The sequence below is a fragment of the Rana temporaria genome, chromosome 13, assembly GCF_905171775.1.
Source record: "Rana temporaria chromosome 13, aRanTem1.1, whole genome shotgun sequence".
NCBI lineage: Eukaryota > Metazoa > Chordata > Amphibia > Anura > Ranidae > Rana > Rana temporaria.
Genome location: NC_053501.1, coordinates 32792594 through 32815115, shown reverse-complemented (window position 1 = coordinate 32815115; position 22522 = coordinate 32792594). Strand labels below are relative to the sequence as shown.

The 22522-nt window shown below is 43.8% G+C and overlaps 1 protein-coding gene across 3 annotated transcripts in view; it reads left to right on the top strand.

Moving 5' to 3' along the window:
- SYNE2 (spectrin repeat containing nuclear envelope protein 2) overlaps window positions 1-22522 on the top strand; it is a 431618-nt gene that overhangs the window by 111713 nt on the left and 297383 nt on the right. For all 3 annotated transcript variants that reach the window (XM_040333402.1, XM_040333400.1, XM_040333403.1), the window contains exons 19-25: window positions 2054-2227; window positions 4042-4200; window positions 4563-4736; window positions 4981-5115; window positions 6884-6979; window positions 11520-11605; window positions 21114-21237. In XM_040333402.1, coding sequence (XP_040189336.1) covers window positions 2054-2227; window positions 4042-4200; window positions 4563-4736; window positions 4981-5115; window positions 6884-6979; window positions 11520-11605; window positions 21114-21237 — 948 coding nt within the window. The remainder of the gene's footprint in view (window positions 1-2053; window positions 2228-4041; window positions 4201-4562; window positions 4737-4980; window positions 5116-6883; window positions 6980-11519; window positions 11606-21113; window positions 21238-22522) is intronic.

Here is a 22522-nt window from a genome sequence, read left to right as displayed (position 1 = left end):
GGACACCCTAGGCTTATACTTGAGTCAAAAAGTTATCCCAGTTTTTTGTGGTAAAATTAGGTGCCTTGGCTGATACTCGAGTATATACAGTACTTTTATAAAATAAACCTTGCGATACGAAAAATTGTGATACAGATAATTCCTTTTTTTTTTTTTAAATACTGCAGCTGCTACTAATGTGCTCCCACAACAATCAATGTAAACTGGTATAAGGTGTAGAAGCGCTGTATAATTAGAGCTAAACAATATACATGAAAGAAAAAAAATCAAATGGAATAACATAAAGAAAGAGTCCAAAAAAGCATAAAGCAAATATATTCCACGTTGTGCAAAAGATGACTTGTGTGATGAATCTTCAAACAAACTCAGAGGGAAATGTGATCCCACCACCACATAAATTGCTCGTTCACCTCCTTGAAGTGACCCTAAGAGGGTCAAACACGCCTTGCACTCTGTGCATAAATTCCCTCCAAGGGATTGTCAGAGAAAGTCAAATACGAAAAGAAAAGTGCCTCCTATAGTGCAGCATTCGAGGGATTAAAAATGAACCACTCCACCCCAGCTTGCATTAAACGCACATTTAATAAATATTTAAAAGCATATAAAAGACATGTCTCACTCGGTAGTAAAGAATACACTGCCAGGCTCCACCTCACCCCACCTTATTTGCTTACAAAATAACATAAATTCCAGGAGATGAATAATATATCAAGTTAAAAATGTTATAATAAAAGTGAAGCACTACCTCTCCAGATATCTAACACACACATATATACAAAGTAAAAGAATACTGTACTCCTGTGATGACAAATGATAATGATACCTAGGGTATCTGAATACGAATGAGACCGATGGACCGTTTTCATCGGTTAACCGATGAAGCTGACTGATGGTCCGTCGCGCCTACACACCATCGGTTAAAAAAACGATCGTGTCAGAACGCAGTGACGTAAAACACAATGATGTGCTGAAAAAAACAAAGTTCAATGCTTCCAAGCATGCGTCGACTTGATTCTGAGCATGCATAGATTTTTAACCGATGGTCGTGCCTACTAACTATCGTTTTTTTCCCATCGGTTAGGAATCCATCGGTTAAATTTTAAAACAAGTTGGCTTTTTTTAACCGATGGTTAAATAACCAATGGCGCCCACACATGATCGGTTTTGACCAACGAAAACGGTCCATCAGACCATTCTCATCTGTTTAACCGATCGTGTGTATGCGGCATTAGAACTTTCCCAGTGGAGACAGATGCTAAAAAAACTTGGTAGAGGGTTTAGCCCTGACATTCTCATGCATGGTTCTGTGGAACTCAAGTCCCTCCAGAAGTTGCTAGGGGTTCCTTGAGCTGTGGCTGATTGACCTCCAATTTGATGGTGCCTGCAATATTCCAGGACCAATGCCACCTGGCAGAGCCAGCGACATGACTCCAGTTAGCTTTTTAGCTGTCTTTAAAGCCATCCATAGATGTATCGAATCTCGGTCAGTTTAACAGGGACCTGCAGAGATTCAATCCATCTATGGGCAGGCTGGTTGTACTGAAGTTGTTTCATTGGTTGTCTTCAGTGCAACCAGCCTTTGTTTTCTTTCAATCACTGCCGGCGTATATATCAGCTAGCAGTGATCACTGTGTTCTGCCAGCAGGGAAGTCTCCCAGATGACGGAACACAATAGCATGGCGGGAGGCATTTCCCTTCCACCCATGGTAGAAGGAAAGAAAAATGCATAATCTATGGGCTAAGGAGGAGTGGCATTTTGACCACCACTGTACAGGGAGCTTTCTTTCCACTGGCTACCAATGTAAGGGGTATTTTTCTCACTGACCTACAATAAATTGGTTTTGCAGGGGTTCCCAAAACCTAAAAATTACTTCTAGGGTTCATCTGGTGTAAAAAGGCTGAGAGAGGCTGGTCTAGCCTTTTATATTCTTTCATAGGTGTTGGTTTTCATACTGCAATGCAGTTTATTGAATGATACAGATGCTTATTGTATAGGTCTAGGAACATCTTTCAGGTAACAGTGCTGAAATAATGTCTGGTCATTGTGTTACAGAAGAGTACAAAGACGGCTGAGTCATTAAAACCCTGCATAGAGATTCTGAGCAATCTTGAAAAGCTGGAAAAATTGTCTGAGTCAGTAAATGTATGGGCTGAAGGTGCGGAACAGGTCCTCACCACCACTCACCCACAGGAGACCCCAGAGGAGACTGTGAGGAGCAATATTCAGGTAAATCCCTCATACTGAAAGAACCAGTGCATAGCTGGTTAGCTTCTGTGTCATTGGTTTATGCTCTGTGTTAATTATTCATTTGTGAAATAAAATTTTTATATGAAGAGGTAACAAAATTTCTCCAGCATCCTTTTAATCTAAGCCCATCCTCTACTCTCACGAACATTGCTCTATTTGGACATCAATTAGGTCTTGGCGTAGGTGTGCCCAGGACATTGCATTAGGTGTGCCCCCCAAAGCTCTACAGCCTCGGCTGCACTGGACAGTGAATGAATGGGTAGTGCTCTGTGCACTAAATGAAGCATAGTATCCAAAATTTACAATGCATCAGTTATGATTTAACACAGTGAGAGTGTGTTCCTTTAGAAAAGGAATGGGTCAGTAAATTACATATTGATTAACCCACACAGTTTACTATGCTTCAGTTATAATTTAACAGTGAGTGTGTTCACTGTGCTCATTTAGAAAAGGAAGGGGCTGGTAAATGACATATTGATTACCCCTTCCCCACTCTCCATCCTGAACATCCCCTGCAGCAGCCGGAGGGAGAGGAAAGGAAGGAAAATGGCACCAGTGGGGGGGCAGGGGAAGCCTGGGCAGTAGTGGAAATCGGCACCACACAGACTGATTAAGGTGTGCCGAGGCAAACCTGGCACACTCCCTGCGCACTCATATGGATCTTGGCAATGCAATTCAACTGCCGGTGTGGATATCCACAAGTCCAAAACAGCTGACAGGAGCTGATGACAGACATGGGACACCTGGATCCAAAAGCAGTGTGGAGTGAAAGTTCGTTCCATAGTCCTTGCTGGGCACGGTTTCTGTAGCATTTTATAGTGTGTGAATCAACTGTGTCCATCTAGTGGAGATATAATAGAGTAAGGTGATACAGGATACCATTTTCATCTCAAATCGGATGCCATTAAAACAAAAGAATGAGAAATGGTCTGTGCAAACACCACACATGGAATTATGTAAATGGTATACATATAAAGTGCACTACCAACTAAATAATTTGATAAGTGCTGCGAAAAAAACACACCATGGTGAACCCAGGATGCTGCACATTTCAATAATATTTGGTGGCTTGACTTGTTCTTTTTGGATGTGTTTTTTATTTTATTTTTCTTATTCTACGTGCTATATAGTATCTTTGGACTGTTCACATATATTTTATGATCAGCATTTAACACATTTTTAAAATTTTTAGTACACTTTATATGTAACCTATTCTGCATTTTTGGATTTTTCACACTTATTTGTTTTCCAGCACTTCTCAAATTATTTATCTGGTAAGCACACTTGTTCTATGTACAGTGATTGAAAAACGTATTTGATACCCTACCTATGACAAAGAAATGTAGTCTATCATTTTTTAATGGTAGGTTTATTTTTACAGTGAGAGACAGAATAACAAAAAAAAATCTAGAAAAACGCATTTGAAAAAAGTTATAAATTGATTTGCATTTTAATGAGTGAAATAAGCATTTGACGCATTTCAGATGTGAAATGGGTGTAACTTTGGTTATAAGTAATCACACTGAGCGCAATTCCTGTCCTGTTTTTGGACAATAAACATCTGCACATTCTATGATGATTGGATCAAGGTGTTGGTACTACCTGTGTTGATTTGAATGCTGGGTATGTGCCTGACACTGGGAATTGAAATAGCGGTTTGGAGGTGCTAGGAAACACTTGCAGCATTACAGAACAAGTCCAGATAAATGTGACTACTACTACTAGAGATAAAAGGCCCAGTTTTGGATTGAGTATCCTTTCCATATTGTATAATTCGTTTTTGATCTTTCCAGGATTTTTATGAGAATGGGATTTTTCATCAAGAGGAACTTGCCGAAGCTGAAATGACTGTCCATGCTGTGGCCCATCTTATTCTCACTCATAGAGACTTGCAGCGTTTCAGTGTTGATGGCCTGAAAAGGAATATCGTCCAAGCTCATGAGAAAGTTCAGGTAATTTCAATTCTGTCTAGTTCAATCCACTAATACCTTGTGTTCAGAAACAGGGGCCCCAGAGTATTGCTTTTGCCCAGGGGCCCATGATGCTATTAAGATGGCCCTGTCGCTAACAGTTTGTGCAGCGCTTTACAACATTAGGACAGCCAGTACAATTCGATACGGTAGGAATCGGAGGGCCCTGCTCGTTGGAGCTTACAATCTAGAAGGGAGGATCAAGTGCTAAATATGTCAAGCTGTGCTTAATAATTAACTTATCTTGGTTTTATTTTACATTTTGTATCAGACGGTAATATAATATATACAGTGTTTGTAGTAAGAATGGACCTTGAAGTTATAACTAAACATTTCTCATTCAGGAGTTGGTGTCCAGACTGGGGTTTGCCCTGCACCCTCCAGAGAAACATTTGCTTGAAAAAGACATCAAAATAAATTTTGAGAGGTCAAAGGGGGACCTGGAAACCTATATAACAAGCGCGATGGCACTGCTGGGACAGAGAGTCGCCCCAGAGGAGTTCATTTCACAGTATGAGGTTTGTGTTTCTTTATCGTCACTCATTCTTTTGTATTTTACCACTGAAATTTATGACCCTATAGTTATTACCTTGCTGGATTTGGTGATGTTAGTGAGTTGCCTAGCACTGAATATATTCTTTGCTTTAAATAGAACAAACAGTAGTTCCCCCCTGAAATGGGACTTTAGTGTTAAAGTAAATCTATAGTCAGTCAGTTAAAACTGTAATTTCTTAACACCTTAGTTTATTTATTTTTGGCTAGGAAACTGTGGGCAAGTTTAGCGTACGAAACCTTGAAAAATTCTTGAAAGCGGCAGATCAAATGAGAACCATTTCTTCCGATAAGGAGAAGCTGGCGGTAGATAAGGTCAGCGCTGATCTTCGTCACAGATGGAAAGTGAGTACCGCTTACTGCTCATTCTGACTACTAACTAAACTAATCGCTTAACCGCTCTGTAAGTATCACTAGTAAGATGGGTATACACTTCTAAACCTAAAATGGCATTGGCTCACATTATTTTTACAACACATTGGGGTTGGTTTACTAAAAGTGGAGAGTGCAAAATCCTGGTGCAGCTCTGCATGGAAACCAATCAGTTTCCACATTTTAATTGTCAAAGCTTAACCGGTTCCCGACCGACTCGTGCAGATATACTGAGGCAGAATGGCTCCCCTGGGCGAAATCCCATATTGGTACGTCCTTCCCTTTTTCGGCCACCAGAGGGGACCCGATGTGCGTGGCGGGGGACTTGATGTGCGTAGCTCAGGTGTTAATAAAGCCTAAGGACCTGTTCACACCTGAGCGATTTTCTGCTTGAAGCTTGTAGCTCAAACGCTCAACAAGCCAAATCCCATTAATTTCAATGGCCCCTGTTCACATGTGAGCGTTCTTTCACCTAAAGCAAAAATGCCTGAGACTCCATTCACACCTGAGCTTTGGAAAATCGCTCTGGTGTGAACGGGGCCTGAAGCTCAAACAAGTACATGAGCTTCTCTTTGACAGATTTCAAGCGTTTTTGCCCCCATAGACTTCATTAGAAATGCCTGACTTGAGTGTTTTACGAGCGTTATGTCGCTCGTTTTCTGTTCAAACAGCAGCTCTCCACCCCTAATTTCCTCTCTCTCCTCCCTCAGGTGCTTTCTATTTGCTAAACAAAAATACCTGAAGCTGTGAAAAAATCTTGTAATATACTTCTAAAGCACTTTATAAAAAGCTTATAAAAAGATGCAAAAAGCCCAAAAAAAACCACCAGTAAATCGATAAGCTCAGGTGGGAATAGAGCCTAAGGGTTATTGCCTACATATTGTAATAACTGGCATTGTGTTGCCCACATATTGTCACATTTGACCAAATCTTATGCCTAGTACACACGACCAGGATTCCAGACGGGAAAAGGTCTGTCGGAAATTCCAAGGGGAGAACCTACTCTCGACTCTTCCCCCGTACAGACGTTCAGTTTTCCCGTTGGGAAAACTCAGATGAGAGCTTTTTCTCAGTAATCCCATGTGTATGCTTCATCTGAGTTTTTCCCAACAAAAAAACTGCCAAAAATGTCAGTTTTCCGTCGGGAAAAAGTCTGCAGGGAATCCCGGCACGAAAAAAGAGAGAAGGTTCTCCTTTTTTTTTTTTTTTTTTTTGGTCTGGTGGTTTTTGGGCAGTTTTCCCGTCGGAAAAACTGCGAGGAGCATACACACGGCCGGGATTCCCGGCCAAAAGCTCTCCTCGCAGTTTTCCCGTCGGGAAACCCGGTTGTGTGTACGGGGCATTGTCGTGTAAAACTGGCATTTCTAGAAGAAGGTCAACAATAGCAAATTTACAATTTTCTCCCAGTACAGGTTTCCTTTCACCTATTTGCTGGTGCTGCCATAACAATTACATCGGCAGCAGTGCTGGCATGTAAACAAACTCACCGCTGCTATAGCACCTAGGAGTTGGTTTACATTTTATTTTTATTTTTTTGAAGATTATGTAGTAGAAGTGCACCATTTCAGGCAGCACTCTGCACGGCATTTTCGGGCGTGACACTATAACTTGCATTCATCGATAAGATACGTTGGGTTGCCATTCAGAAAAAATGGCACTGCATCACACCATTTGCTGTGTATTGCAGAAATACAATATTGTGAATAGGTCCTTTAAAAGTTTTCTGTTCCTCCTCTTCCAGATTGTCCATGGTGAGCTGGAGTCCTATGTCAGTGAATTAAAACAACTCATCCAGAAGCAAAAATATGTTGATCAGTCCTGCAGACTGAAGACACAGGTATGTGAATAGGGTGCTGCAGGTGAACAACCTACTAAGCAAGCAACATAAATTATTAAGATTTAAGTTTGAGGTCAGCTAAAGCAGTGGTCCCCAACCTTTTTGGCACCGGGGACCGGCTGCATGGAAGAAATTTTGCCAAGGCCCGGTTGGGGGGAGGTTGGGGATGGCATTCGGGGGGGGGTAAGCGATTTTTCGCAGGCAATTTGTCAGCGCATTATTTCTATTTATTACATTGTAGTAATAAATAAAGTTAAACCCACCATAATGCAGAATCAGTGGGAGCTTTGAGTCTGTCACTTGCCACGCTGCTTACCACCAGATGCGGATTGTCACTTACCATGCTGCCTGCCACTAGATGCGGATTGTCACTTGCCATGCTGCCTGCCACCAGATGCGGATTGTCACTTGCCATGCTGCCTGCCACCAGATGTGGTAAGGCCCCAACAGATGAAGCTAGTGCCCCCACTAGGCCCTGCTCACACTCACCCTGTCACTGGTAGTGTTGTCATACTCTGGGCTCCCCCATTAACAGTACTGTCATCTGCCCCTATTTATATCATAACCCCACATTACAGTCCTCAGTCCCCCCCACACATTACAGTCCTCAGTCCCCCCCACACATTACAGTCCTCAGTCTCCCCCCACACATTACAGTCCTCAGTCTCCCCCCACACATTACAGTCCTCAGTCTCCCCCCACACATTACAGTCCTCAGCCTTCCCCCCCCCCACACATTACAGTCCTCGGTTCCGTCCCCCACACATTACAGTCCTCGGTTCCGTCCCCCACACATTACAGTCCTCGGTTCCGTCCCCCACACTTGGGGACAGATCGGAAGGAGGCACAGCATGAGGAGAAAAGTTGCAGGGAGGGAGGCGGGACAGTTCTGGATGGAAGGCCGAGGTAACAAACAGGTGATTGGCTGGTAGGATAAAGGACAGTCCTAGCATCCAATCGCCTGTTTGATAACCTCGGGCAGCTCCGCCCTCCACCCAGAATTGTTCTGCCTCCCGCTGTCGGCTCTATGAGCGACGCAGGAGGAAGAAAAGTCTCCTTGCGGTCCGAATGGCGGAGTGCCGCGGTCCGCATGTGGGGCTCTCTCATGCCGCCTGCTCGCGGCCCGGCTGCAGAAGTGCCGCGGCCCGGTAGTGGGCCGCGGACCGGGGGTTGGGGAACACTGAGCTAAAGGGTTTAGGTGGCAAAGTAGAATATAAAAATAAAAAGCATATATTGCCAGTTTTTGCTGCTTCTTTTCTACAGTTCTTTGATTTGGAACCTGGCATCAAACACTGTTGCTCGATTGTTCTGCTAGTGTGTATGTGATCAGCTAACGTGTATGGCAAGTTTTCCGGTATACTCTGCACAGAAGCAGTGCACTACTACTGGGAGAAAAATATATTTTTTTAAGACTCAAAGCACCTAGAACGAATTTTTGTAATAATCCTAACAACTCATCCCCACCTCATTTGTTTAGCAGTAGTTGTAAACCAGACGCTAATAGTCTGCACGTCTCTGGCACCCGGACAATTCATCCTTACTGTGTGTTTTTTGCGTTTTCCGTGCTTTCTTTTTGCAGGCAGTTTTAAAACTGACATTCACCTCCTGCTGATCTTACTGAAATATTTTGCTGTGTTTGGTTTACTTGGAATCTGTCATAAATCTGCTTTGATCTATACAAAAGACTTCAGGCTTTGAGTCAAAACAAACTGGCTCTTCCAACTTCTAGTTTGTTATTTGGGAATCGTTCTTGGCAGTTACAGTGGAACAGTTTGAAACTGTGTAATGCTGCAGAGCTCTTAAAAAATTCCAGATGACTAAATTCAAAAACACTATATTACCAAAAGTATTGGGACACCTCCCTTTACACTCGCATTAACTTTAATGGTAACCTAGTTTTAGTCCATAGGGTTCTCTATTGAGTTGCAGCTATAACCACTTCAACTCTTCTGGGAAGGCTGTCCACAAGGTTTAGGAGTGTGTCTATGGGAATGTTTGACCATTCTTCCAGAAGCGCATTTTTGAGGTCAGGCACCAATGTTGGACTAAAAGACCTTTCTCGCATTCTGCGCTCTAAATCATTCCAAAGGTGTTCTATTGGTTTGAGGTCAGTCAAGTTCCTCCACCTCAAACTTGCTCATCTGTGTCTTTATGGACTTTGCTTTGTGTACTGGTTCATTTAGTGGAGGGGGGATTATGGGTTTGGAGTTGTTTTTCAGGGGTTGGGCTTGGCCCCTTAGTGAAGGGAACTCTTAAGGCGTCAGCATACCAAGACATTTTGGACAATTTCATGCTCCCAATTTTGTAGGGACAGCTTGGGGTGGGCCCCTTCCTGTTCATACATGACTGCGCACCAGTGCACAAATCAAGGTCCATAAAGACATGAATGAGCGAGTTTGGGGCGGAGTCCTGACCTCAACTCGATAGAACACCTTTAGGATGAATTAAAGCGGAGACTGCAAGCTTGGACTTCTCGTCCACATCAGTGCCTGACCTCACAAATGCCTTTCTGGAAGAATGGTCAAACATTCCCCTGAAGACAGCCTTCCCAGAAGAGTTGAAGCTGTTATAGCTGAAAAGGGTGGGCCAACATAATATTGAACCCTACGGACTAAGACTGGGATGCCATTAAAGTTTGTGTGCAAAAGTAAGTGTCCCAATACTCTTGGTAATATAGGGGTAGATTCATGTACAGCGGCGCATATTACCGCCGGGCGTAGCGTATCTAAGATACACTACGCCTCCGTAAGTTTTTTTTTTTTTCGAATCCTCAAAGAAATTGCGCCGTAAGTTACGGCGGCGTAGTGTATCTTTGGCGGCGTAAGGGCACGGAATTCAAATGGATGTGATGGGGGCGTGTTTTATGTAAATACGTCGTGACCCAACGTAAACAACGTTTTTGTTTTAACGGCGCATGCGCCGCCCGTGGGGGTATCCCAGTGCGCATGCTCAAAATAAAACCGGAGCAAGCCAATGCTTACGACAGTGACGTCATTCTACGCAAACAACGTAAAAAATTCAAAATGCGAGGCGGGAACGACGGCCATACTTAACATTGAATACGCCACCATATAGCAGGGGTAACTATACGCCAGAAAAAGCGGAACGCAAACGACGTAAAAAAACGTACGTTCGTGGATCACAGTAACTAGCTAATTTGCATACTCGACGCGGAAATCGGCGGAAACGCCACCTATCGGCCGCCGAAAAAAATGCACCTGAGATCCGACGGCGTACTAAGACGTACGCCTGTCGGATCGATCCCAGATGCCGTCGTATCTTGTTTTGTGGATACAAAACAAAGATACGACGCGGGAACTTTGAAATTACGCGGCGTATCAATCGATACACCGGCGTAATTCTTTTGTGAATCTGGCCCATAGTGTATATCACTGGCTATTGTAAACAATACCTAGTCATTGCTTGGTATTAAGAGAAAATATTATATACCATTCCTTGTGCAGTTTAGACTCCATAAAGTAGCTAATTATTACACCCAAATTATTTGGATTTCTAAAACCCCCTAGCTAGCCTGTACCTATTTGTCTAAGTAGGGTTATCCTTAAGTCCATGGCAACTTTCAGCTGCTGAATGAGAAGCTTAAGGCTTCCGGAGGTTCATACACTGCATCCTATCCTAGGTTTTTTCAATTGCTGATTAATTTAAAAAGATCGGTTGCTGTTTTCAGTGTTTTTTTTTTTTTTTTTTTTCTTGTGTTGATAATTCAGGTTGCTGCTGCTTTGTTCTCATCCTTGTTCTTTGCTCCAATATATAAAGGCATATGCTCATGTCAAGATATTTTCTTGAATTTTTTTATATGCCAATGTGTTTCTTTGGCTGATGCCCATTTACACAGGGACTTAGACTGTTTATGAAGACAGATGGTCTAAAGCATGCTGTATCTGTTGAGTTTGCTCCCAATCATGCAAGCGCCTTGTGTGTGTCAGTGTTAATTTTGGCTGCAAATTTCAATTTAGTTTTCGTCTTAGGACTAAAATGGCATTTTAGTTTTAGTCCCATTTTAGTCTTCTGCAATTGTTTTAGTCGTATTTAGTAGACGACATCTCCAGTACATTTTAGTCTACTAAAATGTCGTACGTTTTAGTAGACTAAAACTAATTTTGGTTGTCTAAAATGTAATGAGTGTAATTAAATTGTAATGCATTAGTTAACATTTCTCTACTATTTCCAAACTCATTATATACTGTTGGAGTGAAAAATCCAATATCTTAATTATTGAGGTATGAACATGCACTACAGACCAGTGTTAATTTTGAAGTCCTATTTTAATTTAGTTTTAGTCTTGGTCTTTTGACTAAAATGGCATTTTAGTTTTAGTCGTATTTTAGTAATCTCAATTGTTTTGATTTTAGTTGACTAAAATGGTATTCATTTAGTCGACTAAAATGTTTTAGTCGACACAATTAACACTGGTGTGTGTAAACTATAGGGAAAGGCAAGCCATTTCTTTGTAGAGAAAAAAAGGAAAGATTTACCAGTGAGTTGTATTTTTAACATGCATTACCTATTTTATTCTCAGATTTCTAAGGCTGTGCACCAGAATGGAGACAGTATCCCAAAAGACACTGAGACAAATGGCTCTACCCTAGAAAAGCAGCTACAGATGTAAGCAGATGTTGCAATGTAACCATGCAAATAAAAAAAACACAAAATGTGTGGCCTGCATATTGACTTAACCCTAATAATGTGTTTGCTCTTACAAATCAAATCTAAACAATTAAATCGGGCATCAGCAATGTAATGTGAAGACGCAGTGTAAATAATTAATCCAAACAAGTTTTATCCAGTCAAGTTGATTCTTATGCTAAAGAATTGTAGGTAAATGTTGACGGATCAAGCCGCCTTTAACTTTCCACTATGTATGACCAGCATTGGGTCTAACCCATAGGATATTTGGCCACTTTCTGCGAAATGTTGAATATTCTTTAAAAATTAAAAGAATGTTCAACAAATATTTATAGACGTGATCGTGTGGGCCATGTAGGAACAAGCAACAATAACTCAAGTTGAGCTTTTTTTTTTTTTTTGTTACTTGTATGATATTGCCGAGTTTGTACTTTTTACCTTACAACAGTTTGGTCTTGAATTATTATTATTTTTTATATTAGTAAAATACCTAGAAAATTGGGTTTTGCATTCCACATACATGTCTATGGGATTGCAAAATACACTTGGAGCAGGTCCAGGTGAGGTCAGAAGGAGGTCAACTGCCAGTCAAATGCAACTGTCATTGAATTCTGAAAAAGTTAGAAGCATTTCAAACTGATGTTAAACTGATGTCATTGATACAAAACTAAGACCCCATTCACACCTGAGCGTTTTGTAGCTTGAAGCCTGAAGCTACAAAACGCTGGAGGGGAAAAAATCTATTATTCTCTATGGAGAAGCTCCAAAACGCCTGAAGCTCAAACAAGTTCTGGGACTTTTTTTTTAGGCAGATTTGGGCGTTTTTATGCTTTTAACATTGGTGACCCTAGACCTGTCCAAAATCACGGTAAAAAACGCGGAAAATTCTACGCTCAGGTGTGAATGCAGCCTTGGACTCCTTTCACACTGGGGCCGCGGCCATGTTGGCGCTAAAGCGCCACTCATTGTAGTTGCACTTTAACGCTGTTTAAGCAGCGTTTTTCAGCTGCTAGGGGGCGCTTTTAACCCCAAAGAAGGGGTTAAAAACTCCCGTGTTGCGGTGCTTTTAAATCGCTTTTCAGATGCTTCGGAAGCACTGCCCATTCATTCCAATGGGCAGAGCGTTTTTGAAGCGCTAAATACAGCGCTTCCAAACCGCCTCAAAGATGCTGCTTGCAGGACTTTTCGGAACGTCCCACAAGCACACCGCCCCAGTGTGAAAAGACACACTTGAATGAATGGTAAACGGTTTTTCAGGCGCTTAGTAGAGGCTATTTCCAGCGTGTGAAAGGGGTCTAAAGCTTGTTGACACAGACCATTAAGTTAACCACATAAAGATAATGGTCTAAAGATGTATGCAATTTAGGTCAAATGGTTGTTGGTCATTTAATGAATGAAATATCCCTCTTAGCTAGTCACATCACATTACAATCTGTGCAATCTCCTTTAGAGTTACGAGTAAGTATAATTCAGTAAAAATATGTTTTAGTAAAACAGTGCAAAGTTTTTTATGCTGGTATCCAGTCAGGATCTATGTAAAGTGAATTCTGAATGGTTACTATGGGTAACTGTGCTTTAACCCAACCATTTTCAACCAGGGTTTCATGAAACCCTAGGGTTCCTCTAGAGGTGGATAGGAGTTCCTTGACCTGTGGCTGATTGACCTCCCATTTGATGGTGCCTGCATATTTCTAGGGCCAATGGCACTTGGCAGAGCCAGAAGCATGGCACCAATGCTTCATTTTTTCCCCGTTCAACCAGCGGGTTGAATGAACAAAAAAGTCAGGAATCGGGTCCTTCCACCTTCCATCCAAGTTATTGTATTCTGATAGTGGGGAGACTCCTGCTTTAGCCAGCATCACCGATCAATCTGGAAAATTCTGACATGCTGGTTGTACAGATTGGTAGATCGACTTCTGTACACCCAGCCTGCCCTTGCATGGATTGAAATTCAGCTAGTCCCTGCTGAACAAGCCAAAATTTGATCCATGTATGGCCGGCTAATACCACGTACACACAATTGTTTTTTTCCGTTGGAATAAACTCTGACAGGTTTTTCCGATGGAATTCCGCTCAAGCTGTCTTGCACACACCAAATTCTGACCGTCCAAAACGCGGTGATGTACAACACTACGACAAGCCTAGAAAAAAGAAGTTCAATGCTTCCGAGCATGCGTGTTTTTTTTCTCCGTCAAAGTTTTATACAGAGGGATGGAATTTCCAATGGAAATGTTTTCCATCACATTCTCTTTCTAATTCCGTCGGAATTTCTGACCGAAAAAGTCAGATGGGGAATACACACTTAGTCACATGCCGTGTAACGCAACGCGTGGGGGAGGAGCCTAGTGATGCGATCGATGGACATCTGTTCATATGAGGAGATCGCCGCACTGAGCGGCATGAAAGGCTATCTAAAAGCTGTACTTTGATCTGGGGATTCGTGAGTGTAATTGCATCATCGCATTTATGTTCTCCCTTTGACCCGCATTATTGCACCATATATTTTTCTCCTTTGTGTCTTTTTCATGAGCTATGTCATCCTGAATCACCAGAGCATCAGCCTGAACTAAAACAAGCACTGTGAAAACTCCCAGTACACCATAGGATTGTTCCTTCTCATTCCAAGTCAATTTGCACTGGTCTGTGTGTGGAAAAGGGGGATGTGTTTCTGTGTTCGTTTGTTTTTACACAATGTTTTGTTATAATTTTGCCTCACATTGGTATCACTAGCACATGTTGCTTACTGTATTTTTTTTTTGTTTACAAATAGTTTTATTTGAAATAGAAAACACTCGGTAAATACCGAAGACATAGGTGAACACATACAGCAAAGTGGTTTAAGCAGCATTGACAAAGTATGCATGATAAAAACTATACATCCAGTCTGAAAACCAAAAGGAATATCATATAAACTCCTACCCAGGGCCCTGGGAGGAATCAGAACTCAAATACTCTGGAAGTATTCCAAACTAAACCCGTACAACATATGTGGCCTACGCCAAGGTGGAAAGAAAATATTATATAAGAGGAAGGAAAAATGCCCATTTGGAAATAATAAAGTGAAATAAAATAAATACCAGAAATGAGCAAGACACAAAAAAAAAAGAAAAACAAATCATAATAAACTAAATTCAGGGTCAGTTATACCTGTAATCTATATAGAAACCATGGGTTCCATTTGGCGTCATACATTGGGATCGTATCATGTAAAGTATGAAAAATTTTCTCTGAGAGCATCATCTGGTCTATTCGAGTAACTATAGGAGCGAAAGGGACCACTTGCTTTTTCCAGTGAAGAGCAATAGCCCAATGAACCGCGATACAAATGGAGTGTATCAACCTAACCATATGTTTGGGAGTATCACTAACGTCTTGGAACAGTAAGCAGTGTTTAAAGGTCAGGGTGACTTGTTCCCCTGCCAACACGTCAATCATTTCCCGCACTGCCGTCCAGGTGGGTAACAATTTCTCACACTCCCAAAATAGGTGGATAAAGGAACCCTGTTGTGGGCAGCCCCTAAAGCAAGTCGAGGAAGCCTGCGGAAACATTTTACTAAGTCGAAGGGGGGTGTAATACCATCTCATCAAGAGTTTAACTGCCGTTTCTCTAACTGTCAGAGACTTAGTGCATTTGCGCATGTTTTGCCATCCTTTGACCCAGTCCAGGGTATCCTCTTCTAAATTCAACTCTCGCTGCCAGTCCCTTCTATATTTCACTAAAGTAGATTCTGTCACTGACTCTAAGAATCTATAAACCAAGGAGATGAGGCCTCTCTGTCTAGGGGCTGAGGAACAGATATCTTCATAAAGGGAGGATGGGCCGGAACTTTGGAGGGGGTAATGTTGTTGGAAAAAATGTCTGATTTGCAGGAAATGATAAAACTCCCTAGTGGGTAAAGGGTAGAGCAATTGTAGATGCGAGAACGTGACAAACTGTGAGTTCACCAAGAATTTATCTAGTTGGGTCAGACCACAGTCCCTCCAAATGACAAATGAGTCCGGAGAATTGAAGGCAGAGGGGAATCTAGGATCTCCGAGGAATGAAGCACCCAGTGGGGCCGCTGAGACCAGTCTAAGTTTATCTTTATAACCTAACCATAGTCTCAAACTGTCAGCTACAATGGTGTTCTTTAAGTGTAATCCTGGCCATGATTTACACGAGGACCATAATAGGGAGGGGAGAAAAAATGGGGAGATGGACTCCCTCTCAAACCTGACCCAGGGGACTCTTGAATTTGCTATATTCCACTGAGCCTGTTGGGTAAACCTGCTGGACAGATAATAGAGCCAAATCTGAGGTACCCCTAAACCCCCCTGGGCTGCTGGACGGTATAGTACATCTCTGGAAAACCTCGGGGGCCTGCTTTGCCATATAAATTTGTTGAAGTGTGACTGGAGATCTAGCAACAGGGATTTAGAAAGTCTGACAGGAAGGGAACGGAACAGGTAAAGGAGTTTGGGCAAGATTGTCATCTTAATAGCTGTGATCCTGCCGAGGAAGGAAATGTGTAACGGGGCCCAGAGCCTCAGAAGCCCCTTCAACTTAGCAAACATCTTGGGGTAGTTGGCTTGATAGAGTTTGCAGTGGTCACCGGTCAGGCCAATGCCCAAATAAGAAAGGGAGTCCACCCTCCAAGAGAACGAAAAACTCTGCTTCAGGTGATCTATCTCCGCAGGGGAGAAACCTACCGGCAGAGCCACTGATTTTGTAACATTGACCGTGAGACCGGAGACCCGCGCAAAGGCAGTCAGAGTGGACAACAGCGGGGGCAAGGTGAGCAAGGGGTCAGTGACAAACATTAGAACATCATCCGCATACATACAGAACTTGTATGTGGAAAAACTTTTGGTATATCCTCGTATATCAGGGTTATTTAAAATGGCAATGGCCAGGGGTTCAAGGGCTAATGCAAAGATAAGAGGGGAAAGGGGACAACCCTGGCGCGTGCCTCTTCCTAAACTAAAAAAGTCTGAGCTGCACCCAGGGATTCGGATTCGTGTTTTTGGGTTCCGGTACAATGCCTGAAACGCATGAAAAAATTCCCCCTGGAAGCCCATACGGGGCAAAAGCGTGGATAGATAGTTCCAGGAGACACTATCAAAGGCCTTATGTATATCCAGGCCCAATAAGAAAAGTTTACGGGAAAATAAGTTGGCATCCTGTATAATGTTCGTGGCTAAGCGGATATTATCTGTGATAAGCCTATGGGGGATAAAGCCTGACTGATAGGGGGAGATAAGAGAGGGGATAACTCCTGCTAATCTATCGGCCATGATCCTAGAGAAGATTTTAAGGTCATTATTAATTACCGATATGGGCCTATAATTCTGGGGGAGAGCATGATTCTTATTGGGTTTAGGGATCAAGGACATGTTGGCGAGCAACATTTCTTCAGGGAAGCTACCACCTTGCAAAATTAAATTAAACAATTGGGCCAATCTAGTGGATAGTGGTTCAGAGAATTTTTTATAATAAATTGACGAAAACCCGTCGGGCCCCGGGGCTGAACCCGATTTCAATGATTTGATCACTCTCAGGACTTCAACCGGGGTGACTGGTGCATTCAATTTATCTTGTTGTAAGGAGGAAAGGGAGGGAAGGGGAAGGGCCTGGAACCAGGGATCATTCTGCACTGAGGGTTCCGAGGGTCTGGCTGCCAACAAAGTGGAATAGAACCGCGTGAAGTGCCGAAGCACCTCCTGCGGGTGGGAGGAGGTACGGCCTGGGCCCACATCTAGTCTGTAAACATGTGGAGGGCGCGTCTGCTGATTCAATTTCCTAGCAAACATGGAAGAGGCCGTGTTGCTATGAAGCAGAAACCGCGCCCTCGACCATCTCAGAGACTTTTCAACCCTGTCCGAGAGCAGAGTATCTAATTCCAGACGTTTCTGGTCTATCGCCTGCCTAGTGGAGTCCAAATGCAGAGAATCTGCTTTTTTATAAAGAAGGTCTAACTCTGACGAAAGCGACAGAATCTTATGTCTGTTCTGTTTGTTACGCGCCGCGGAAATTCCAATTAGTTTTCCACGGATCACCGCCTTATGGGCGGCCCAGACCGTAGCAAACGGGGTTTCAGGGATGGCGTTATATGTGAAATATTCCAGTATGGCTTTCTCCACCTCTGGCTGAACTGCAGCATCAGACAGAAGTGCTTCATTAAGGCGCCAAGAATAAGGGGAAGCGGGGAGACCAATTACATTCATGGTGAAAGAAACTGCATGGTGGTCCGACCAAACGCAATTGTGTATCGAGGAGGACGAGGAGTTAGCCAATAGAACTGGAGATGCGTAAATATAATCCAGCCTAGCTGAGCTATTGTGAGGGTGGGAGTAGAAGGTAAACTCTCTAACGCCCACATTGTGTGCCCTCCAGGTATCCACCAATTGGTGGTCCAGAAGACTTCTTGTCAGTGTCTTAGGAAAAGCTCTGGCATTGGCAGCGGTGGTACATCTGTCTAAGTTAGCATTGGCCACCATATTAAAATCCCCCCCAACTATCATATGCGAGGACTGGTACTTGGACAAGGTGGCAAAAAAGGAGCTAAAAAATGAGACAGGAGCATCACTAGGGGCATAAACACTGGCAATAGTCAGTTCTTTGTTATTCACCAGACCCTTGATTATAACATACCTACTCTCAGAATCTTTTACAGTTTGCTTAACCTCCATAGGAAAGGACGAGTGCAAGAGTATGGCAGCGCCCCTAGATTTAGAGGAGTGGAGAGAGTAGTAAGCTTGAGGGAATTGTCTGTGAAAAAATTTGGGATGGGAAGAATGAGCAAAATGGGTCTCCTGTAGAAGAATGACCTTGGCACCCAAAGATTTATACATGCCGAAGGCTTTACGCCGCTTAATCGGGGAGTTAAACCCCTTCACATTATGTGAGATACATGTGACAGGCATAAGGGGAGAAAAAGGGAATTATAATTTGCAAGTGTAAATTAGAGCGAAACGCCCTTTGTGGGAATGACCTAAAAGTATTACCTTCTAGGGGCGCCACCATAATCATAGACCCATGAACATAAAAATAGCGCCAGGGAACTTCAATCAAAGCCCACCTCCGTGGAGCACATAGTTTAGCAGCAAGACAGGTATTTAAAGTATAAGTATAAAATCGCTGACCTGAAAAAAAAATATATGAAAACCAGAAATAAAAATAAAAAAGAGAATAAAACAAAATGCAGCACCTAAACATTGGGTCAGGTAGACAAGAACACAACCTGACAACAAGAAAATCAGAACAAAACGAGACAACTCGGTCTCGAGCCCAGCTGGTCCAAAAACGTGTAGTGGAAAAGATTCGACACTAACACAAGAAAACAAAGGAAGTTCAATGTAGCTGGGTGGGGAGGACATGACACGGCTCCGCGGGACCAACTCCCGGGGGAGAGCAATATAGATGGATGGAGGATCAAAGTAAATAGCCTAATAAAAGAAAAACTTGTAAACTGTTCCATCGCAGAGGGTAGTGGTCGCCAAAGAGGAAGTGTAGAAATGTCCCATGCGGGGCTACAGGTGTAGTTCAGTTAGGATTTCTGTCCCCAGGATCGTACCTGATTCTCCTTCTGTCTCTGCGAGGTGTTTGCCAGATCGGAGCAGGTCTAGGTGTGGAGGGTGGGCGACGGATCGCGGCCGCGTCCAGGAGGCCCAACTTCACTAAGATTTCCTGCCCCTCCAGTAGGGAAGTCGCGATGTAAGTTGTACCGTTGTGGGGGATCGACAACTTAAAGGGGAATCCCCATTTATAGCGGATCCTGGCTGATTGGAGAATCGCCGTGACTTCCTTCAGGCCCCTGCGTCTGTCAAGGGTGGCTGGGGAGATGTCTGGGTAGATCTGGATAACATGCTCATCTAACACAATCCGTTGTTTCAAGCGCGCAGCCCTCAGGATCTCTTCTTTAATAAGGAAGTCCTTCATACAAAGGACTATGTCCCTCGGGGGTTTGTCCGGGGGTGGCTTAGGTCTCAAAGCCCTGTGAATGCGGTCGCAGGTGAATGCCGCCGAATCACAGTTAGGGAGTAGGGACTTAAAGATCTTGATGGCCGTGGGAATAAGTTCCGCTTCTGATTCAGGGACCCCCCGCAGGCGTAGGTTATGGCGCCTGTTACGATTGTCCAGGTCCTCGATTTGGGACTGCATTTGTATAAACGCTGTGGATAGTGAGTCATATTCCCTGCTTAGGTCTCCATAGGCCAACGCCAGCTCGTCGTGCTTAGTTTCCAGGAGATCGGTTCTCGAGCCGAGGGCCGCGATCTCCTGCGACAACGTGTGGGAGGTTTTGTGGAGTTCCGTTTGGAACTTGGAGGCCAGTTTCTCGTACATAGACTCCAAGCTGGCATCAAGATCAGCCTTAGATAATCCGGCCTGGTGCTCCCGGTTCGTCTCCAAACCCCATGCGGGAGACCCACGCGGTGGTGAGGCTAGCAGTGGAGCGAACTGTAGGCCCGGATCCTCGGCGGCGCCATCTTGCGACATGTTGTCCTGCTCCCGTGCACGGAGGAGATAGTGCGTCAACGTGTGCTGAGCCGGGCCCTTGGACTGTTTCTTCCTCTTCGGCGGCATGCACTACTAGGTTGCGGCTTGAGGGGTGTCAAAATTGGGGAGAAAAGTTTGATCGTATGGCCCTCTAGCAGTGATATTGGTCCGGAGTGGAGCGGAGCTACAGCCTCAGGCGTCCATCCCGATCAGCGCCGCGCATGCGCCCCGCGGCTTACTGTATTTTAACAGCAACAAATGTTGGTATTAGCGCATCACTTTTATCTCGTTTCACTTATATTGTTTCACTTATATTGGTTTTGTACACCTTTCTTTGTATGCAGCTTTACCATTTGGTTATTTTTGTTGTTTTTTCTTGCTTATTATTAAAGCGGAGGTTTACCCAAAAATCCACTTTTTGACATTAGCTCCAGCATACTGCTAACATCTGCGGTATGCTGTTTTTTGTTTTTTTTTCTTGTACTTATCGTTATATGAGACCTTGTTATCCGGCTCCGAGCGGGGAATTCTGCGGGGAATGGGCGTTTCTAAGCAAAGAGGAGTTGATTGACGGCTGCTAAGGCGCGTCACGCCTGCCGAAAATACCCAAAGTGACAGTCGGGCGTTTACGGCGCCTGCACCTGCCATGTAGAGCTGACTGGGCAGGCGCCGTAAACACCCGAGTGTGACTTCGAGTATTTTCGGAAGGCGTGACGTGCTTTAGCAGCCCGTCAATCAACTCCTCTTCGCTTAGGAACGCCTATACCCGGAAGTAATCCCCCGCTCGGAGCCAGATAACAAGGGGTCGTATAACGATAAGTACAAAAAAAAAACAGCATACTGCAGATGTTAGCAGTATTCTGGAGGGATGTAGCTAATGTCAAAAAGTTTATTTTTGGGTGAACCCCCGCTTTAAGTAGTAGCGCTGTAGTACATCCTTATGTATGCCTGTATATGTTTCCAAGATTTCATTGTTTTGATGCTCTAAAGATCTGCATGTTGTTTTATTAGATATGAAGCACAGAAAAGAGACTTGGAACTGCTACTGCAGAGGTCAAGAGAGAAGCTTGGTGCTGAGAGTCCCCATGAGGCTCAAGATGTTAATGAACTCCAAAGCAGACATCAAGAACTAGAGGTAGAGGTTGCTGTGTTTCTGCTCTGTCACTTTATCTGGACATGTTTTTATTGGAATCGTAAGATCAGGATTATCATAAGATCCTTTAAATAAAGAACATGTCATAATTGGGCTTCTAAAGGATTGAAATCCTCCATCTTAGGCTCCATGTACACGGGCGCTCTTACTACTGCTCCTAAATGATTAAACTTGACAGATAGTAACGCACGTTTAAAAAGTCCGTTTCTTTATCGTACATCACGGGACACAGAGCGGCATATTCATTACTATATGGGTTATATGGAGTACCTTCAGGTGTTGACACTGGCAATCTTCAAACAGGAAATGCCCCTCCCTATATAACCCCCTCCCATAGGAGGAGTACCTCAGTTTTTACGCCAGTGTCTTAGGTGTTAGTCATGGTTTAGCTTGCCTCCGCATCCTTGGGATTAGGTGAGCTAACCGGTTCTGTCCAAAAAAGCCTCAGCGCTAAAGTGGTCAGTAACCGGACCCCAAACCCTTGGGGTATAGCCCATAATGCTTTTCTTTTTAGAGAGCTGGACCCTGGGCCCAGAACTTAGAAACCTTTGGGTGCCTAATGTTTCTGTTGCCAGAGTGCTATATGGGCCCAGGACAGTGGATCCTTCATAGGAACCCAGGGCCTGAAGGTCTAGACATCCCCACCGAGATGGGGGAAGATTGGGCCTCTTGCTTGGCAAAGTCCTGCGGCATGGAGCAGGTAAGTGAGGGGAAAACTTGCGGAACTTGGTTCTTAGCAGGTTTTTTCTGGGGGGTCACAGGGGACATGCCTAAAGTTATGCACTGCATCTGGCAAACTAGTCACATATCATAAAGATAGGATGGCTCTATATGTATTATTCCCCATAAGATGTGACCTCCCTTGTAGTGTTGGAAAAGCATTGAGTGGGGCCTGTGTGATATAAAAGTATATGTGTGTGTCAGAGAGCTGTGCTTACCTGCAAGCCTCCAGGCGATGCTCCATTCAGTCTTCCTCCTCAGAGCCTGCAAAGCAGGCAAAACGCTGACCTCCTCATGGTTGCAGGCTGCAGGCTGCAGTTTGCTGGAGCAGAGAGGTCCCTTCCTCCCAACCCCACCCCCCCCTGTCGGGAGGGGCATTTCCTGTTTGAGATTGCTGGGGGGGAAGGGCGGGTCAGTGGCTTAAGGAAGGGGCGGCCCTTCCTTGTTTGTTCCATATAGCTCATTCAATACTTTGGAACTGGGGAGGAAAGACCAGAACGGCAAGCACGGGGCGCCGAGGACACACAGTGGCCAGAAAGAATATTGC